Source organism: Stenella coeruleoalba, assembly GCF_951394435.1.
Source record: "Stenella coeruleoalba genome assembly, chromosome: 8".
NCBI classification, from domain to species: Eukaryota; Metazoa; Chordata; class Mammalia; order Artiodactyla; family Delphinidae; genus Stenella; species Stenella coeruleoalba.
In genome coordinates, this window is record NC_137154.1 from 98,831,487 (window position 1) to 98,851,415 (window position 19,929).

General features: G+C 57.0%; 1 protein-coding gene across 13 annotated transcripts in view; it reads left to right on the forward strand.

The window, feature by feature from the left end:
* Window positions 1-19,929, forward strand: part of GRAMD1B (GRAM domain containing 1B) — a 247,550-nt gene that overhangs the window by 203,136 nt on the left and 24,485 nt on the right. For 11 of the 13 annotated variants that reach the window (XM_079930629.1, XM_079930631.1, XM_079930627.1 and 8 more), the window contains 5 exons: window positions 353-373; window positions 6,364-6,384; window positions 17,478-17,562; window positions 18,049-18,152; window positions 18,888-18,983. In XM_079930629.1, the coding sequence (XP_079786755.1) occupies window positions 353-373; window positions 6,364-6,384; window positions 17,478-17,562; window positions 18,049-18,152; window positions 18,888-18,983 (327 nt within the window). Of the gene's footprint in view, window positions 1-352; window positions 374-6,363; window positions 6,385-12,955; window positions 13,719-17,477; window positions 17,563-18,048; window positions 18,153-18,887; window positions 18,984-19,929 lie in introns of those variants that run through there. The other 2 variants (XM_079930622.1, XM_079930626.1) reach the window with 2 other exon arrangements.

Here is a 19,929-nt window from a genome sequence, read left to right on the forward strand (position 1 = left end):
GGTGACAGGGCTCTCCATCCCTCCCAAGTGTGTCAGAGTTGCCACCTGAGCCCCGGGCCTTTGCCTAAGGAGGGGCATAAAGTAAGCCCTGGGTACCTGGCCACTTATGGTTCCCAGAGACTTTCTTCTCCCCCACCCCCTTAGTCCTTTGGGAAGCAGGAGATGTCTTTGCCTAGATGCTCCTTTAAGAGCTTCTCTTACCTGCTGGACTCACAGGCCCTGGGAAGGGGAGGGACCCCGGGAGGCTCGGGAGCTGGCTTCCCACCTGAATTTGTCGTTTGATTTCTTGTTCTTCCTCTTCTTCCCCCCCCCCCCCATCTCCCAAATACCTTCTTTGCATGCATGGTCTTAGTCTCACAAGCGCCTCTCAAAAGTAAGCCATCTTTTGTCTCTGTCTTCGGTCTCCCCTCCGGTGTTGGACTGTCTGTAGTGCTCCGCACCCCTCCCTCTTCCCTCGCCCATCTTGGCCCATGCGTCTCGCTTGGCCCCTTTCCCAGAAGGGCCGGCCCCACTGCCCCTGGCAGGCTGGCTGAGGTCACTGAGCGGACCATTCCCACTGCACCCGGAGTCGGAGACCAGACCCGCCCCCCACCCCCGTGTCTCTGCCTGCGCCCCAAACACTGCCTCGGCTGGGCGTCTGTTCCCTACTTTCCTGGAACCATCTAGAAGCAGAGTCCTGCCAGGGCTTAGTCTCATTCCTTTGGGGAAGGGAGCCCCCCCGCCCCGCCCCCCCGTGATCTGGTGGGGCTGCAGGTCCTGATACCCCCTTGTACCTGCTCTGGTGGGCGATTTCTGATTCCCCAGGCGAACTGATTGAGGGTCACAAATTCCCTTACACGAGTTCCCTGGTGCAGTAGAACGACCCCAGGAGCTCGCCCTGGCCCGCTCCTTCCCTCCGCTTGCCCGCTGAGAGCTGCTCAGCCTGAGCGCCCCTTAATGCTTCCACCCGCCATCCAGCCTGGGGCTCGTGGTGTTCTTAGGCTCCTGGCTGGTGATCAGAGGAGAAGTCTTCTCTCACAGGGCGTGGCATCAGCCCCGGGAGGTCGTGGACGTTGAGAGCTGTCCCTGCTCAGGCCCTGCACAGATGCAACCAGGTCAGGGAGCCCGTGCCAGCGTCTGCCCAGGACCCCAGGATTTCAGAGGCCTGAGGAGAACTTGGAGGGAATGGAGGGTGAATAATAGGTGTTTTACAACAGTAGCGGGGCTCAGGAAATGATACCCACGGGAGGAGGGGGTGGCTACAGCCTGAAGAAGAGAGAGCTGGGGGGTGACTTAATCATAGTCTCAAGCCTCTGTAAGGGTGTTGGGGAGGAGCAGGGTTCAACAGCTGTTCTGGTTACTGAGGGATGAGCGAGTGGCTACAAGGCTAATCCTACAGTCTGTGACCTTCAGGCTAAAAACTCATCTTAGCTCTGAGGATTTTAAACCACCAGCTGCTGGCTGTGGGCAGGGCAGGAGGAGCTCTGCCTGCCCCGAGGAGGCCCCCAGGAGTCCCCTGTGGGTTCGGGGGGCTCGGCAGGTGCAGGCCTTTTGGGGACGGGGTTTGGAGATGACCTCCGTCAGCCCCTCCTGAGCCCCTCATGCCTCTGGCTGGGGAGAGGGCAGATGCGGCGGGACAGGGCATCCAGTTATTCCATGTCTCTGCCCCTGCCCACAGTGTTTACGCACTTTTCCATCCTAAGGTCAAGCCCTAAGCTTCCTTACACTCTTACCCCTGTGCCTAGCAAGGCCCTCAGTGAGCAGAGCAATACTTATCTATGGTCTACAGCACGGAAGTCAGCACTTAACGGAGCGCCTCTTTTGGTCAGGTGATGGGTTGAGGGGAGTAGCCAATGGTGAGGATTTTTAAAAAACCCTAAATGGTAGGTCTTCCTTAAGAAAGGAGTATGAAGACCAGGTTCCCACCCCCAGGCAGCGTCTAGTCTGGGAAGGGAGATAAGAAACACAGATTATCCTGATTATTTGTGTCCACATTATCCACAAACCTAACCTGACCTTCAGAACCACACGAGCAGTTGGGATGCTCGGATGAAGTTGGAGGCCGGAGAGCTCACGTCGGAGGCGGGGAGCGGGTGCACGGAACCAGGCTGGAACTCCCAGTGGGATTGTGGAGGGGCAGAACGAGGCATCAGGAAGAGACCAAGAGCTGAGCGTGAGCCCAGAGTGCACCTCAGCCCCTTTGCTAAGGAGCTGAAGAGGGAGGTGACTGGCGGGGTCCAAGTTTTCTTTCCCCACGAAGAGCTTGGGTGAGGCGGTGCCTGAACCCATCAGCCACAGACTGAGGTCCCATCCTCTCCCCAGCCGTGACCATCGTCACCGACCGACAGCACAGCAGTTAACAAGGACTGACTTGTGGCGGGGAGGGCGGCCTGCCACCCCAGGCGGACGTGGTGGCAGCCGTGGTTGGTCTGGGAAGTGTGCGTGCGGGACAGAGAAGACACACGAGGACCAGTGTAGGAATTAGGCTCTGCGCGGTCAGGGTCCGGGGCAGGGAGCGAGGGAGAGCTGCAGGGGTGAGGTGAGCAGAGGGAGGGGAGTCTTGTGGTGGGGATACCCCTCCCCCGGTAGAGCCTTTTCTCAGGTTGACCGAATGCAACCGCAGCGAGGGGTCTGGTGGCCAGAGCTACTGCCACTGTTCTCACAGCCAGGCCACCTTGCTCCCTGCATCCTGTGCGCTAGAGGAGGTGACCTCATATTTTTCAGGCCGGCTGGAGAGTGCCGCCACTTCTCCCTGAAGCCAGGCCTCGCTCACAGTGTCTGCCTGCCCTTCTCTTGCGCCCCCATTTCCTCGTGTGTTAGTCCACTGGGGTTGGACGAGGTAGCTGGTGAGGCCCCGCTCCTGTGACTCTGCAGCTGTCCTGCTGAGGCGGGCCCTAACCCCGGCCAGCCCTGCCGAGAGCCCTAGGCTAGACGTCAAGGCCCAGGTCTATTCCAGGACCCCTTAGTTTGTGCCACCGCCTAGCTTCCGCTCTGTAGTGCTGGCTTATGGCCGCCAGGGGGAGCCCGCAGCCGTTTCCTGCTCCGCCAGCTCTGGAACCGGGCGCTGCGGTGCCGGGAGCCCAGGCAGGTCCTTGCTTGGCCCCCGCGTTGTGCCTCCCCGCGCTGGGTGTACGGTGTCGTGGGCTCTGTGGCTCTGGCACGCCTTTTCACCTTTGACTCTCTCCCTGTTGTTCAATCCTAATTTTTGTGGTTTCCTTTCCAGTATGACAGACTTAACCTGATCAAAGTAAGAAATTGTTCTTTCCCCCCAACTCCTCTAACTAGCTCCTCCGTCCCTCCTCTGCCCACATCCCATCTTCCAGACTCCCGGGCCTTTGCACTGGGGGGATGTGTAAGGAACTTGTCTCTTTCCAGGGGCCTTGGAGTCCCATAGGTGCTTGCTCCTCAGACCTCGGCGAGGAGTTTAGAAACCTGCTCAGCTCAGCCCTGTCCCAGCAGCTCTGCCTTTGGGCGGTTTTCCTGACTCCGTCCTCCCGCTTTGCCCAAATCCACTTATCACCTGTCAGAAAGCCCTCGCCCCACTCCCTCGTTCTGTTCTTCCCTTGCCTCTGGCCCTCTCTGCACAGGAGGACATTTTCGAGAACCCACCAGGACAGAGACTTCACGAGTGCCACTGGACACCCCTCTCACCCTCCGGGGCCACCGCTCCTTGGCCTCCCTGCCCCGTGAGCTGGGCCCTTCCGGTCCAGCAGCTCCTCCAGGACTCAGTCCTGGAAAGCGGAGCCACGGAGATCAAACTGAGTTCAGGGAGACTCACACCCACATGGCTGTTCCCAGGGGCTGCCGTGGATTTGGCCGGAGGGCTGGACACCCTCAGTGGTGATGGGTAACAAGCTGCCCACAGAACGCTGGATCGGGGCAGAGTCTCAGGCTGAGGGACAGAAGTCCTCGCTCTGTGTGTCTGACATTGCAGTACTTGTGAACACGTATTTACACAAGCAAGTAACCCACACAAAGGTATCACACAGCTAGTCAGAGGTGGGCCCAGGTTCCCTGATGCAGGCTCTTTGTCACTCTGAAGCTCTTTTTCCAGACAGATCCAGAAGGGCCGTGCATCTGTGCGGCAGTGCACGAAACTCTCCTTCTTCCATTCACTCGAGTTAGGAAGGGGAGCCTAAGTAAAGGATCAAATTCCTGCTGCCCCCTTTCCTCCAAGGGTCTCACGTGGAGGCCAGGACGGTGAGGCGAGCAGCTGGGGGCGGGTACAGAGAGTCTTCTCAGCCGTGAAGCAGGTGTCTGATGACCTGGCTTTGGTTTGATGACACGCAGGCGAACTGCGGGTGCTTGAGGCCGGCAGCTTCTAGAGCGTGCTTTTCCACTACTGAGAGAGGTGTTTTCATGGATACCTGTACAGCCTCGTGCCCTGTGATCTCAGAATGAGGACCCAAGAATTAAGATGCTCTGAGGCGCAGGGTAGAGTCCGCTGCAGCCTCCTTGCCCCATCCACGCTCCTCCAGAATGACTAGAGGCTAACTTTCAGTCCACGATTCCCATTCTCCCTCAGTGGTGGGATAGTTGGCTTTGAATATTTGGATTTGGCCCCTTACCTGCTAGGCCCTCTGGATTGGAGGAGAAGATGAGGCTGTGGTGGGAATATGTGACTTCCGGGTGGGGCCGTGGTGACAGCCTTTGTTGGGAAACGACCAAGGAGAGCATCTTGCAGAGGAGGACTGAGCACCTGCCTTGCCACCTGCCCCCTGGCCAGTGAGATAGGGTGTGAGGTTGCAACAAAGCCACTCAGAGGCAGCACCACCCACGCCTGTCCTTCGTCTGCTGACACGCTTCCTCTTCAGAGTGAAGGTTCTTCCGGATGGGAGAGCCAGCGAGGGGGGCGCTCGCACGCCCAGGCCTTCGCCACTGCAGTCACCCTCACCCTCTCCAGACACCGCACAGCAGACCTCCTGAGAGCACGCCTGCCTTCTTCCCTTAGGAGTAGGGACCCTGTAAGACCAGGTGGGTGGGATAAAGGTTGCCAAGGGTGCCCACGATCCACACCTCTGCGTATGCAGCCGTAGCTCGGAGAGCCTGCCGTTGGGTTCCAGGCCACCACAGCGAAGCAGACGTTACAGTAAAGCAAGTCACGTGGATATTTTGATTTCCCGGAGCATGTGAAGGTTATGTTCACACTGTGCTGTAGTCTGTCGAGTATACAATAGCATTATGTCTAAAAAAGGCAGTATACACTTAAATTATCATTAAAAATACAATTTTAAATTAAGTGAAAAATAATGGACGCTCTTGGGAAAATGGTGTCAATAGACTTGCTTGACACCCTATTGCCACAAACTTTCGGTTTGTAAAAAATGCAATATCTATGAAGCGTAGTAAAACGAGGTGTGCCTGTAGTTAAGATGTGTGGACCCATAGGCAAAGCTTCCTTCTACCCAGTGATTCTCCTCCTGAATTATACACCTTTGGCAAGCATTTTAAAACTGAAAATACCCCAGCCCCAGTCTACCCAATCTAAACCTGAAGGGATGGGGCAGGGGTGTGCGTGTGCATGTGCGAGTGCGTGTGTGTGTCTGTCTGTCTCTATCTGCTTGTCTTTCTGTCTGTCTTCCAAGTGGGATGTGTATGTATAAAGGACTCCTGGCCAGTGAGATGGGAGATAGACTAGGCCATCCTTCCTCTTAGCCATCCCTCCTCTTTCCCTAAAAAACTTTGTTACCTTTGCTCAGGGCTGGGAATGGAGAGCACCTGAATTCTGGAGTCGGGACGGACCAGGGTTTGTTGGTATTGAATTTTAACCCCATGAAGTCGGGAAGGACCTTTAGCAATTATGTGCTTCAGCCTTCCCCCCAACACACAGCCCCCAACCACTCCTTGGCCACTGTCACTTACGTGATCAGCCAGTTGGGCAGAAGGAGGAATTTACTGAGTTGGAGGGAAGTTTCTAGGCAGTCCCTTGACTCCCAGACACCAGAGGGTCCCACCCTGCCTTGCAGGGGGGCCGACTTGGGGGGACGGCTGTGTTGGTCTCCGTGGGTACTTTGCTTCTGATCAGGGCCCATTGGGGACTGGGTCTCGGATGCCTGCAGTGCATCCCTCGCCCCCATCAGAAGAACCTTGTGATGGGGCCTGCTCCCTTCCGGCCGAGCTCTAGCTGGTGCTGCGCTGCCTGCCATCCCAGCCGCGGGGGCTTCCAGCATGGACCGCTCCCTGGGCCTCCTTTCGGGAGCTGTCTTGAGAAAGGAGGACCCCCACCCCGAGCAACAACACGGGGAGCCTTCAGCTGCCTTGGGGTTCCTCCTCCCCGCCCGCCCTCTGCTGTCTGTGTAACCTTCCCTCTGGAGCCAGGAATGCGCTGGCCGTTCCCGCCGTGTCTCGCTGACTAACGTTGCTTCTCTTACTTTGTTTTTTCAGAAAAGCCAGAGCTGGTATAACGTAAGTATCCCTTTTCTCTGCTTGTTGGCTTTGTGCAAGGCGGGTGGGGGGTGGCCGTGCTCGGGGGATGGAGGCATGGGGGGGCGCAGCGTGGCTTCCCTGTGGGCTCGGGCAAACTTAGGGGCCTAGCAAGGTGGGCTTTTCCCCTGACCAGACCCCCTCCCTCAAAAACCAGACACCGTGATTCTCTTCTGTAGCAGGACAGGACTGCTGGTGAGGGAGGGTTCGATTCCCGGAGACCAAGCAGGGATGGGTTGCCTCATCCCCCCCGCTAGAATCCCCGACAAGGGCCCTCCAGCCCTGACGGAGGAGACCGGGCTGGGAGGCATTCCAAGGCCAGACAGAACTCTGGGACGGGACAGTCCTGGGGCCTAAACTTAGGGCCGAGGTTTCCTCCCCTTAACCGAGACATTTTGGGGGAAAAGCAGTCAGACAAGTTGCCCGTTTGTAGCGAGGCTGTGTCTCATGTAACGGAATGTGACTTCTGTCCCTGGGTCCCCCCAGTAGCCCCACGGGCACACTCCTCCCAGAACACATCCCCGGCTCTGGGGTCGTCCCTGCGGTGTCCAGCCAGGCCCTCCTACGCGGAAGCCAGTCGTGGAGTAAGTGGTCCCTGCAGAGGCCACATCCTCTGGGTCACAGAGCCGGGGCCACAGGGTTTTGAACTTTTCCCGTGAAGAGCAGCTGGCTGAAGTCTCAGCGGCCTGCCCGGTCGTGCGCCGGCCTCTGCGGCTGCACGGTGGATGGGCGGGCAGCCGTGGCCCGGTCTCAGGTCACTGTCTTTCATCCCTGAGCTTGCTGTTGCCTGTGCTTGACCCTGATGGTCACGTGGACGCATCCTCCCCGCTCCCCTAACACCAGGCCCTGCTGCAGCAGGTCGCATGGACTTGGAGAAGGTGCCGGAGCGGGCGCCTGGGAGACGGGCGTTGAGGACGCTCTGGCGAGGGGGAGCGGCAGGAGGAGGGGGGAGGGGCTTGGGTTTAACGCAGGGACTTGGGCCGGAATCGCTGTGTGGAGGGTGCTTTCCCACAGGGCTCAGCGGTTCCCCACAGTCAAGCACATGTCCATCAGCCCCGTGGCTTCCCACCTTCTGCTGCTCAGGGGACCAAGCAGAAGTAGGGTTGATGGATCCCAGCCTTAGCCTCACCCAGCACAGGCAAGGCAGAGGTTGGTGGGCTGTGCTGGCAGGAGGGGAGTTGAGGGCTTAGGTGGCCTGCGGGTGGGAGAAGCCGGACTTCAGCCCCTCAGCCCCCCTCGGGCCCACAGTGGTCTTCACCTGGGCTTGTGGCCTCCCCGTGGCTTAGAGCTGACATCCTGGAGGGGAGAGGAGCTCCTGTGTGGGAGGACGTAGAGGGGATGGAGAATGCTTTCCTGGGAGTGGGTGGGGCCTCCAGCATCCTTTCCGTCACGAAATCTTCCACGCTCCCGAGGGGTACTGTAAAATCAGTGCCTCAAAGGGGAACAGGGAACACGTGGCTGCAGACCCAGGGGACAATTAAATCGACCAGATTTGGACGGGCAGGTCCTCAGCCTTGCTGCCCGTCTCCACCCTCTCCCTCTTATCTACTCCTTTCTCTCCTTTCCTCTTTCCAGCAAGCTTTTCTGTTCCGTCTCACGTTTCCTTCCCTTGAATCCTTGCCTACCCTTTCCTCGCTGACTCCCCCGTTTTCTTTTCTCCACCTCCGTTTGCTGCTCTCCTTTCTAACTTTCCTTCTCCGGGCTGGCTTTCTCTCCCTCTCTGGTTCTAGCAGGTTTACTCCCCCCCGCCCCCACCCCACTTTTCCCCTCCTTTCACTCCTAATTTCTCCCTCAGCCCCACAGAGGAGAACTGGCGTCTGAGCCCTCAGCAGAGCAACAGGCTAGAAATAGATGCTGCCGCTTGGCTGGACGGTGGTGGTAGGCCAGCTGCCACATGGGGCCAGAGGCCAGGCGTTCTGATGGCAGATAAGTGACAGACAGAGGAGCCCGGCATGGCCGAGCGCTGCTTCCTGGTGGATTCCACCTGCAGCGGAGACGTGCTGGAACAGCCCGCCCTCACTCGCTCCGTAAATCTCCTTATACAGTTGTCCTCCAGAACCCACCCGGTTCCCAGGCCTTTCCTGCCCTCACCCTCCATTAATCCTAGGCTGTCTCCCTTCACCCTCCACCCCTCACCCCAGATGGATTCCAGAGACACTGACTCTCCACCCAGCACAAATCATTAACTCACAGAGGCCAAGTGCACAAGGGGCTCTGCTGAGCAGCGTTCAGAGATCCCCTCCCGGCCTCCTGCTCTCACACTGGGGCTCCTTCTGGGAGCTCAGCCATACCAGACATGGGGCCCATCCACAAGTGTGTTCCTGCTGCCCTCCTGCTTCCCCTGCTCCCCGATTCAGGGTTGCCAGGCACACGTGGCCCCTTGTGTCTGCCACCCGGCCCCGGGATGCTGCCTTCTTCCTGGTCCTGCCGGACTTCCACTGTGGACATCCTGACTTGTGGGCGGAACAGGGAGCAGAATGGACCAGCGTCGGGGAGGGAGAGAGAAATGGCGGGTGGGCCTTGGGAGGCAGCGGCAGAAGCTGAGCAGATGGGAGGGAAGCTGCGAGGCACAGGGGTCTCCAGCCGGCCTGAGCCACAGATGTCAGGGGCTATGTCTAGTGCATCTCGGCATTTTTTCTTTACGTGTTTTCACGTCCGGAGGGTCATCAGCTGCCACAGTGGGTAGAGCTCTAGAGAGGCCGGCTTCAAGCAGCACCGGGACCCCCCTCTTCCAAGTAAAACCCTGCTCTCGTCCTGAGGCTGGTGCCCCAGCTCTGGGCTGGTCCACCCCCGGGTGTCTGTGGAGGAAGCATGATGCTGTGTGTTCACACAGTGGCACCCCCGTGGACGCCCACTCTGATGGTACCAGTGCGCTTCTCCGTGGGCGCCGCCTGAGCGTGGCTGTGGCCCTAGGCTGGATGCCCTGACTCCACTGGGAAGCCAGGTCCTGGGAGTTTCCCTGCCTGAGCTCAGAACCACCTGAGTCCATGCCCACGGGTGTGTGGTACCCCCGTCCTCGGGGGCCTGCGCTCCTGCGGTATGCTGTGTGTGTGTGTGTGTGTGTGTCAGCGCTCGTGCGCAGAGGCCCCATCAGGAAACTTCAGTTCATCGCCCACGCTCCCTAGCACTGCCCCCCCCAGTCCATTCCTGGTTTCTCAGGAGGCCCTTGCCCTGCCCCTGTTGCTGTGACCTGGTTCTCTGTTTTCCCTCGATCTGCTCGGTCCTCCTACCTCACCACTGCGTTGGCCTAGGGGGCTGGACTTTGACCATCAGGAAGGCTACCCCGTGTCTCCTTCTCAGCTCTGTGACAGCCCTCTCTGATCCGCTGGTGGCTCTCCAGCTATGCTGCTGCCTGAGGCTCCATCGCTGGCACTGGGCATCCTTCCGATAAGCAAAGGCTCTGTCTCCCCAGCCCTAGGGACAGTTAGAAATGCCTGGCCGGATTCAGGACAGGGAGGGTCAGCACGTGCTTGCCGACTGTTGCGAGAACATCTCAGGCCCACTGGAGTGGCCTAGCTCTGATGTGAGAGGAAGCCCCCCCAACCCCGCCCTGTCCCTCCCCAGCCTCCCCCTCCACCTGCCTCTCTTCTGCATTTTACTTTTACCTATTTAGCCAGGGAGGAACTGTCACCATGATGACAAACCATCTTGGCCTTTATAAAGCGTGGGTTCCACGGAGGGAGGTGGCTGGACCCCAGGGACACGTGGAAGGACTGAGGCAAGAGCCTCTGGTCTCCAGCCAGGGATATTCAGGTCAAGAGTGGAGTTTGAAGGCCGTGCCATCTGCCTGAGTCCCTGCCAGGCATCATCACATCTACTGCCCCTGAACCCCCCTTTGACTACCCCAGTTTTATTAGTCAAGGCCCCCAGCTTGGGGGATACACAGGTGGAAGGATGAGCAGAAACAGCGGACCAAGGGGAGAGCTAGGGGCCAGAGGGCTGCAATCTGCCCCCCAAAGATGGCCCCACTGGACGCAGCGGGCTCTCGCATCCTGGATGAAGGCAAGTCACAGAAGACTTTTCCCCGGTGCTCCAGGTGGACAAAGGTGCTTCCTCACCTGCCTCACCTCTTTCCTGGAGGGTCAGTCATCTCCGTGGCAACCTAGGGAAAGGAAGGTTTCTGAGGTCAGAGGATGGGAGCCCAGACGCTGGCGGCTGCCCTGAGACTTTAGGGCCCAAGTGGCCTGCTGGTCCCCGTTGGGAATGCTGGCCGTCCAGTGGGGAAGAGGGATGGTGCCGGCCCTGTGGAATGACCAGGCAGGGCTGGCAGACATACTATTGAACAAGAGGACGAAGCTTTGTAGGAATGAAATTCAAATGATGGGGGACAATGAGGAAAGTGGGAGAGAGCCCTGAAAGGCATCGCTGAGGACAGCTTGGCCGCCCGTTTTTTTTTGTTCGTTTGTTTGTTTTCGGGGACGGCCTCTGCTTCCTCTGCCTCCGTCCAGCTTCCCTCTGTTATTTACCCATGGACCCCCGGGCCCCCATCTTAACTGTCTCCAGAGCGGCCCCGTCTCCAGGTGAGACCACTTCCTGTCCCGCTCCGCTCCGCCTTTCTCTGTTATGTACGCTCTCTCCCACTCACCTCTCTCCTTCCTTTGCTGGGTCACCTCCCCCGTCTCCACTGCCCCTTATCCCACATCTGGCTCCTCCCTACCCAGATCTGGTTGAAAGTCCAGCGTCTCCTTTGAGGGTCTCCATTGGTTTCTTCCTAGGTGAGGCCAATGTGTCACCAAGATCCATCTGTTTTTTTCCTGGACTCCTCCACCCTCTCCCTCCCGCTGCTCTATCTAGGGAGGGGTACCACTTGGTCCCAGCTCCCAGTGTTTGCCTTGGAGTTAATGTTTAGCCTGGGGCCAGTTCCCTCTCCCCAGGCCGGAAGTTGCCCGCTGCCCTGCCCAGTGAGGGGCGTAGGAGACAAAGGCTGAGAGCACTGAGACTCATCTCCAGGGCTTATCTTTCTGGGTGTGTCCTGCCCCTGACTCACTGCATCGGACCCCAAACAGTCATCCCCTTATCTGGCCGCAGCAATACTCAAGTGTTTCTAGGGAATTTCTGTAAGGATTCAGCCCTCTTGGGTCCTGGCACTGCCTAGATCGTGGGGTCTGCTGAGGCCCAGGAGAGAAGCATTCCGGTCACCCTGGAAAACGGAATTGCTGACTTCTCCTCCCCCACTCCTGACGGTGGGGCTGATGCAGGACGGAGAGAAGCTCGGATATATGGCTTGGAGAGTGTTGGCAGGGACTGGGTGCTGAGGGGCCCGTGCCTAGAGGAGCGGGGATGTGTGTGGATGTGTACATAGGGACAGTGTAAGAGGCGCAGAAGGAATGCATTCATGTGCTAAATAGTTTCTGAGCAGCGGAGACTTGAAACCCACCATACCAAGTGCTGGAGAAGATAGTTGGGGGCGTTAGCTTCTTCCTGGAGAAGATGGTAGTCTGAGAGAGGAATCACCCTGCGCGATGGATGGGCGGAGGAGGTGGCTGCGTCCGAGGTGTGCACAGTGAGACGCGAACAGGAGTTCTGGGGAGGACTCAGGCTCTCCCTCCAACACGACTTAACTGGGAGACCCCAGGTTCCTCTGAAGCACAATTTTGGGTGTTGGGAGTCAGGAATCTATACTTTTAATACGATGGTTAGATCATTTTTAAGTACGGTACAGTTTGAGCATTACTGCGTCAAATACCGGTAGCTGAGACTCCTAGGACAAAGGCAACGTTCTCCCTCTTGTGCAGCCTGGAGACCCTCCTGGCAAGGCGGGCAGAACTGGGGAGGGCGAGGGAGGTGCCCCGTTTGTCTCCAGAGTCTGACATTTCCTGGGAATCCAATCTTCCCGGCCCCAGTGCTGTCTGACCTCTGCCCCAGCTTCTCTTTCTAGAGCCCTTCTTGCCCTCATTGGCCTGGCTCTCTTTCCTCTCCAGAGGGCTCAGCTTCCTTGCAGCCTGTCTGTCTCCTTTGGAGCTGGCCCAGATTCTCTGCTCTTAGCATGGTTCCTTGGCCCTCAAGGTCTGAGAGGCTGAGTGGGTGCCCTCCCGGCGTCCCTGGGAAGGAAGGCGATGCCGCCCACACACCTGGGAGCTGTTGGCCTCAGCTTCTCCCCACCGGCACGTCTGAAACAGGATGAGTTAAACTTCCAAGTCTCCTGTTGCTGCTGCTGCTACGGGGGAGTTGGTGGATGGATGGGCCAGTGAGGGGAGAGCGTGTCTCCAAGAAGTCCCTGGCTGTTCAGGTCTCACATTTCAGATTTCATCACAACAGCAGTGCCCCTGGCACCTCCTCCCCTCCCTTCCCCGACGCAGAGCCTTGGCCAGCTACTTTCCATTGCAGGAAACATCTGCTGGGGAGGCCAGGCTAGGCCGGGGGTTACTGGAGGACGTTGGCCGGTACCATCACCCAGATCCTGTAACTCGAAGCGTGTGTAGGGCTCCGGCCCTGCCCGCCCACCCGCCCTGCCTCCCCCCCCTCCCTCCTGCCACGGGCGATTCTAACAAAGAAGTTGTTTGCTGGTCAGCCGAGAGGAGCGCGTCTGGGAGGAAAGGGGGTGTGGGGGGGAGCAGGCCCTGGTGCCCCAGCCAGCGGTGGCCACGCTGCCTGGGTGAGGACCGTGAGTCACAGCGACCAGCGCCCGCCCAGAGCAGCGACTGCACGTTGAACAGGCTGCCTTACGGGACGGGCCAGACAGAGCTGGGGAGTTGGGCGTCTGTCCTCCCTGGAGTTTCAGACCAGCCGTGAGCCACTGTACTTACTGTGTGTGAGTAACGGTGGGGCGGGACTCTGGCGGCCCTGTGCACCTGCCCCGTCCTCCACGTCCTGGCCGCAGCTGGCCCCTCGGAGCGGCTGTCCACACTGACCCGGAGGAGGGGCCCCCTCACGTCCCATCTGGGTCCCCCGCAGCCTGGAGACCTGCCACGCTGGGAGCCGAGTGCGATGAGGCAGAGCCCAGCCCCTGGAGACTCTGGCCAGGCCGCCTGAGAACCTTGCTGACCGCACCCTCCCACCCGTGAGGCTCTGCGCCGGGAACCGGGCTCTAGGGGCACCAGGGGGGCCAGCGAGGGTCACACAGACCCGCTGCCGAGGAGCCAGAGGCCACCTCTCTGCGTCCAGCCCCGGCGAGACTGACTGGTTCATCCTGTGGGGACGGTGGGGGGGGTCGGAGTTCGAGGACCGGGATGGAATCTCTCACGGAATCGGGGGTCCTCTGGAGCCTCCTACTGGAGCAGGACAGCCAGCCCCTGCAGCGGCGCCTGGAGAAACTGACGGATGGACCTGCCGGCGCGGAACTCTGTTGCCGGCCCGGGTCTGAGGAAATCCCAGCCGTGAGTGCGCATCCTCACTTCTCTGCGCCGTGTGACAGGTCTGCTGCGCCCTTGTCGTTCTCCACCTGGCCCTGCTCCCTGAGAGGGCCCCGGGTTTGACAAGCCTTGGACCAGAAGTCTTTGGCCATTTAAAATGAAAATAGGTGAGCCGTGCCTCCCCTTCGGAGGAGACGGCTTTAAGAGCACGAGGGCGCCAGGGAGAGAGGGTCACAGTCTCCCGGGACAAGAAGGTAGATGGTGGCGGGGCCAACTAAGATCTCTGGACTTTAGACTCTAGGAGGCGAGCCTGCCTACCTTCCACACTGGCAGCCTGCTCGAATCAGGGCAGTGACTTGCGGGCCTGGGTTAAGGAGTTCCTACACCCCGCCGAGGCAGCCCTCGCAGAACTGGCTGACTTCTGAGGTCAGGGCTGGATGGGCCCTCCCCTCCCCATAGCCACGGCTTTGTTCCGAGGGGAGGAGAGGCGGCTCCCTCCGTTTGCCTCTGGGTTGGAGATGAGGGCCAGACTCCCTGCGCCTGCATCTCTGTCCATGTCTGAGTCCTCACTGGATGTGAGAGGAGCAGGGGTGACAGAGCACCACAGAGGGAACATTTAGAAAGGGGAGGACTTCCAGGCTGCAGGCAATTGGATGCCTGATGTCCACTTTCAACTGAAGGGGGTCTGGGGCCACCTGGTAGGCTGGTCCTCAGGCTGATACTGGAACTTTAAGACCGACTTGACTGATACAGCTTTTTAAAAAATTGTGGGGTTTCCCCGGCGGTCCAGTGGTTAGGGCTGTGCGCTTTCACTCTGCCAAGGCCTGGGTTTGATCCCTGGTCGGGGAACTAGGATACCGTAAACCACATGGCGTGGCCAAAAAAAAAAGAAAGAAGTATGGTAAAATACACATAACATAAAATTTACCATCTTAGGTATTTCTAAATATATATTTCAGTAGTGTTAAGTATGTTCGCATTGTTGTACACCCAATTTCCAGAACTTGCAAAACTGAAACTATACCCCCGCCCCAAAAAAGCCCCAGTTGCAGGCATGGAAGGCTAGTGGGGGCCCCACGCGTAAGTGAACACCTCATCCACAAGAGGGTGTGCTCAGCTGGGGCATCCCTGTTGTTTCCTTCTTGGCGCAAGGATCCTGAGGCAGTGCAGAGTGATGGCTCAGACCCAGAGCTGTGGACCACACTGCCCGCCCGGTTCATATTCCACACTCGCATTTAGTAACCACGTGCCTTGGGCAAGTTGCTTCACCTCTCTGTGCCTCAGCTTCCTCGCGTCTAAAACGGGATCGTAAAAACGACCCTGTGGTCAGGTGAGAGGATGTTGTGAAGGGCTTATGATAGTGTTTGATGCAGGGTCATATCTCACTCCATGTTAGCTCTGCAAGGTCGGTTAGACATAATTAGGAACTTCCTGACAGTCAGGTGCTCAGGCAAGGGTTTTCAGTGTGTGGACTCTGTTCTGTGAGGCCAGGGGGCCACTGAGATTGGATACCTCAGTATCAGTTTGATGGGTCCGAGGAATGTTGTCTTCTGAGGTCTTTTCTAGCCGTAGAAGTCACGGGATGAGCTGGCTTCCAGACATTCCCTCCCAATGACCCCGATACTTGGTTCAAACATATGGTCGGTGAGTTCTGAAGTTTGGGATTCTACAGCATATCTGTTGCTTTGGGGAAGGTAGCAGAGGGTCCACTTGCACATACAAAACTCATTTTATAAATAAATAAGCCAAAACAAGAGTTTAAATGTCAAATTAACTATGGACAAAGTAGTTGAAAGCACTCCTCCTCTTCTTTCTCTCTTACCTGGAAAACCGCCCCCAAACTGAAGTCATGCTGTTTTCTCTCCTCCAACTTCCTGAAATCCTCCTGTTTCCTCTGGCACAGGTAGTCACCGAGCTGAGGTAGTCAGTGCCTGCTGCCAGGGTGGTCAGGCTGCAGCCTCAGCTGTCTCATGGGCTGTTAGCTTTGCAGAAAGCCAAGAAACGAACAGTGCAGAGTTCACTCCATTGTGAACTCCAGCTGTATGCCAGTGGATTCCTAGGGAAGTGGGTGAGAAAGTGTAAATGGCCAAGACCCATCTGTCAGCAACAGCAGGACGGTTTGTCTACCTGCGTGTGTTCCTGGCATAAGTAGGTCAACAAGTCACCTGGGTGGAGTGCACATGTCTCTGTCACGAGGCCTGGCCCTTCCCGGGTCGTGCGCTTGTCTTCGTGTATCATCCTTGGGTGCCTTTCACTTACGGGCACACGATTGATTGTAAGCTTGGAAAGAGCAGGATTCCTGTCTGTTCAGCTGGTTCATGGAATTTCCAAGAAGGATTCATTAAGGCAGTTGATGGGTTTGAGTTTTCACTGAGGCACCGAAACGCTAGGTGTGGGTTCAGGGGTGCCTGGCAGCACAGGTGATGGTGGGAGGTGAGTACAGAACCACGGATCGAGACTTCTGCTAACTGACCAGCCAGAGGACTTTGGGCAGGGACTTCTCTCCAGGCTTAGTTTCCTCATTGGTAACGTAAGGTTTGGATTAGACAGTCTTCTAAGGGATGGTGAGGGAGTGAAGTTTGGGTACCTCAAGTTGCCAGATATGTTTTTATTTATTTATTTATTTATTTTTGGCTACGTTGCGTCTTCCTTGATATGCGCGGGCTTTCTCTAGTTGCGGCAAGCGGGGGCTACTCTTGGTTGCGGTGCGCGTGCTTCTCATTGTGGTGGCTTCTCTTGTTGCGGAGCACGGGCTCTAGGCGTGCAGGCTCAGTAGTTGTGGCGCATGGGCTTTGTTGCTCCGCGGCACGTGGGATCTTCCCAGACCAGGGCTCAAACCCGTGTCCCCTGCATTGGCAGGCAGATTCTTAACCACCGTACCACCAGGGAAGCCCGCAAGATATGCTTTTAAATTCCCTACTTGTGTGCTTTTTTTTTTTTAGTACTAGTTTGTTTGTTTGTTTTGTGGTACGCGGGCCTCTCACTGCTGTGGCCTCTCCCGCTGCAGAGCACAGGCTCCGGACGCGCAGGATCAGCGGCCATGGCTCACGGGCCCAGCCGCTCCGCGGCATGTGGGGTCTTCCCGGACCGGGGCACAAACCCGTGTCCCCTACATCGGCAGGCAGACTCTCATCCACTGTGCCACCAGGGAAGCCCTAGTACTAGTTTTATGGGGTTTTGTTTTTTAGTCCACTCTTTGTAAAGGTGTAATTCCTCGCTCCACCCCCACCAGTTTTATTGAGCTATAATTGACGTAACATTGTACTAGTCTTATGTTTCATGATTTCTGTTTTCCAATCATGAAGTTCAGACGCAGCCAAGTGCTAACTGTGTTACTCGTAATGACAGCTTCTTCTGAGGGCTACACTGGGCACCGTCATATCCTGGGTCCTGCCGGGGGGTGGGGGTGGGGGTCCCCTTGGTCCCCTTAGTCCCCTTGGGCCTGCTTCACTGTCACCGTGGTGCTTCCTGCTGTCAGAGGCAGAACAGCAATAGGCCAGGGCTGTCCCTCCTCCCTTTGTCCACTTGGGATGTTGTGTGGGCCCTGCTTAGTATGTTTGACATTTTCTCACTGATGGACACTGGGTATAAAGCCTTCTGCAGCATCAAATTCTCTCCACCATGTTTTTCCATACCAAGCCCCCTTTGCCTAACTCCTGGGGTCTCTGGCGCAACAGAGCCTCAGCTTTGCCTTGAAACATGCAAGCAGGTCCTCCTCCCACACCTTCCTCCCCAGCCCGTGAACCTGGGAACATCCTGCTAACCTTGGCCATTGTCACGCAGGTGTTAAGCCCCACTTACAAGCAGAGAAATGAAGACTTCAGAAAGCTCTTTAAGCAACTTCCAGACACGGAGCGCCTCATCGTTGGTGAGCTGGGTGACCTGCGTGTGGGGGCAGGAAGGCAATCAGGCTGCTTCTGAGTACAGGTTCCCCAAGTAAGAGCATCTGTCTGGGAATAGGGAGCGAGGATGTCCAGGGAGCTGGCCCCAGCGGTGGGGACTCAGGGCTGAGCCCCACTTGCGTGATGGCCTCCAGAGAGCCCGGCCTGGGAGGCGTCGCTGCCACTCTTGTCCCTGCAGATGGCCCGGCGGAGGAGGGGCTGGGAAGTTGTGGAGGGGGAGGGGCGTTGGTTGAATTATATCGGCCTTTTCGTCCTCTGACGTAGTTCACATCCTTCTCCTGCCTGATCAGGAGATGCCAGGGACTCCCTTGGCCGCTAGACTAGTGTTTCACACACCTAGTCCATGGTGGGCAGTTGGGCTTCCCGGGGCTGCTGGGGGATGGCTTGCCTGATGGTACTGGTTTGCCGAGAACGCTCCCTGTCCCTGAGCTCCGTCCCCCGTTCTACCACAGATTACTCCTGTGCACTCCAAAGAGACATTCTTCTTCAGGGCCGACTCTACCTCTCTGAAAACTGGATCTGCTTCTACAGCAACATCTTCCGCTGGGAAACTCTGGTAAAGACCTGGGGCTTGCTCCCTGGGGCTGTCCCCCTGGGCTGTGGCTGCGGAAGCTGCCCTCGCTTTTGTCCTTTGGTTGATTTCAAACTCTGCCCAAGCCTTTGCATAATTCACAAAAGCACGTGCCTGAATCTTGAAGGATGGATCTCTCTACCATGCCTTCCCCTCCCTCCTCCTCGGGTGAGCATTTGATTTGGGGGAAGTGCAGGTAAATATTTGGCAGGAGTCACCACGGAGGCAGAAGTGTAGCGTAAAACGGGCACTGGCCTTGGGACTCAAGAGAACGGGCTTGTACTTTCTGGTTCTGCAGCCAGTAGCTGTGTGACTTTAGGCTAGTCCTTTATTTGCCTTGTTTCCTAATCTTATAAAATAAAGTAAGAAAAGACGGACTAGATGACTCTAAGGTCCCATCCAGTGCCAGTGTCCTGTGTTTCTGTAAGTGGCAAATCGTGATGGGACCTCTGCACGTTTATCAGGCTGTGTAGAAATGAGAAAGCAAAGCTCGTCGGACCAAGAATCAAGAGAACCTTGGGCGAGGCTCGCCGTGTGGCGTCTGAAATAAGGGGCCAAACCAGGTGATCTCTAAGGAGGTCCCTTCCGGGTTTAGAAGTATGCAGCCTGTGATCTGATTTCCTCTGTCTGAACTGGTGCCCTGTGAACACTCTTCGCCTGACTCTATTAATATGCCTCTTCTTGCTTGTTACGCATTCTCTGTTTCTGTGCGGATGCCAGCTGACCGTTCGTTTGAAAGACATCTGCTCCATGACTAAAGAAAAAACAGCCCGCCTCATTCCCAATGCCATCCAAGTTTGCACGGACTCGGAAAAGGTAAGTAGAGCCTGATCCTGGACTTTCTGTTCCCCCAAACCCCAGTCCCCCTACTGCTGGATTTCTGCCCTTCAGTTGCACTAATATGGAGGCCAGTAGGATTGGGGTGAGAGGTGGTAAGGTGATGCAGATTACGGGAGCCACCTCCGTGGTGGGCAGGGTGCTTGGGGTCTGAGCAGGGGGCGAGGTGGAGGGGCAGAACATTGGACTCGGAACCAGAACACCTGAATTAGAGTCCCGTGGCTGTAGGTACATTACGGAACCTCTCTGAGCCCCAGTTTGTAAATGTAAAACGGAGCCGGCAATGCCTGTTTAACAGTCTGAAATGGCCTCACACACTTGAAAACACTAAATTGAAAAGTGCTATACAAATGTCAGCCGTATCATCCTATAGCAGGACAGCTCATCGAGAGGGATGAGGCGTCTGATGGGAGACAGACTGTCCATATCGTCAGCATGGGGAAAATGTGGTAGATAAAATTGAGAGCGGAGGAAACACTGTGATCTTTGACCTTTAACCAGAGCCTGAAGACTGGTAGCTTCGGGGCTGGGGCTGGACTGAACGCAGGTCTGCAGTGCCCTTGAACTCAGGCGCTTCAGAGGCAAGAACCCTGAGGCTCAGGGGTCTGATAGCCTTTGTTTTGAATTCTGTTTCTGGCACGAAGCAGCTTTGCGATTACAGAGGTCACCTAACCTCACCAGCCGGTTTCTCTTTATTAAGGATTAGCAGTTACATTTATTTCCCAAAGCTTCTGTGTGGTTTAAATGAAGGAGCATTTGTGAAGCACCTGGAATGTGTTCAGTAAAATCTGGTTCTCTGTCGCTTTCTTCCCGCACATTATAAAAGGTCCCCACGAATGTGTAAGCTCCATAAGAGCTTTCTGTTTTGTTTGTTACTGTGCCCAAAACATGTAGAAGAGTGTGTGCACACGTATTAGTGTGTGTA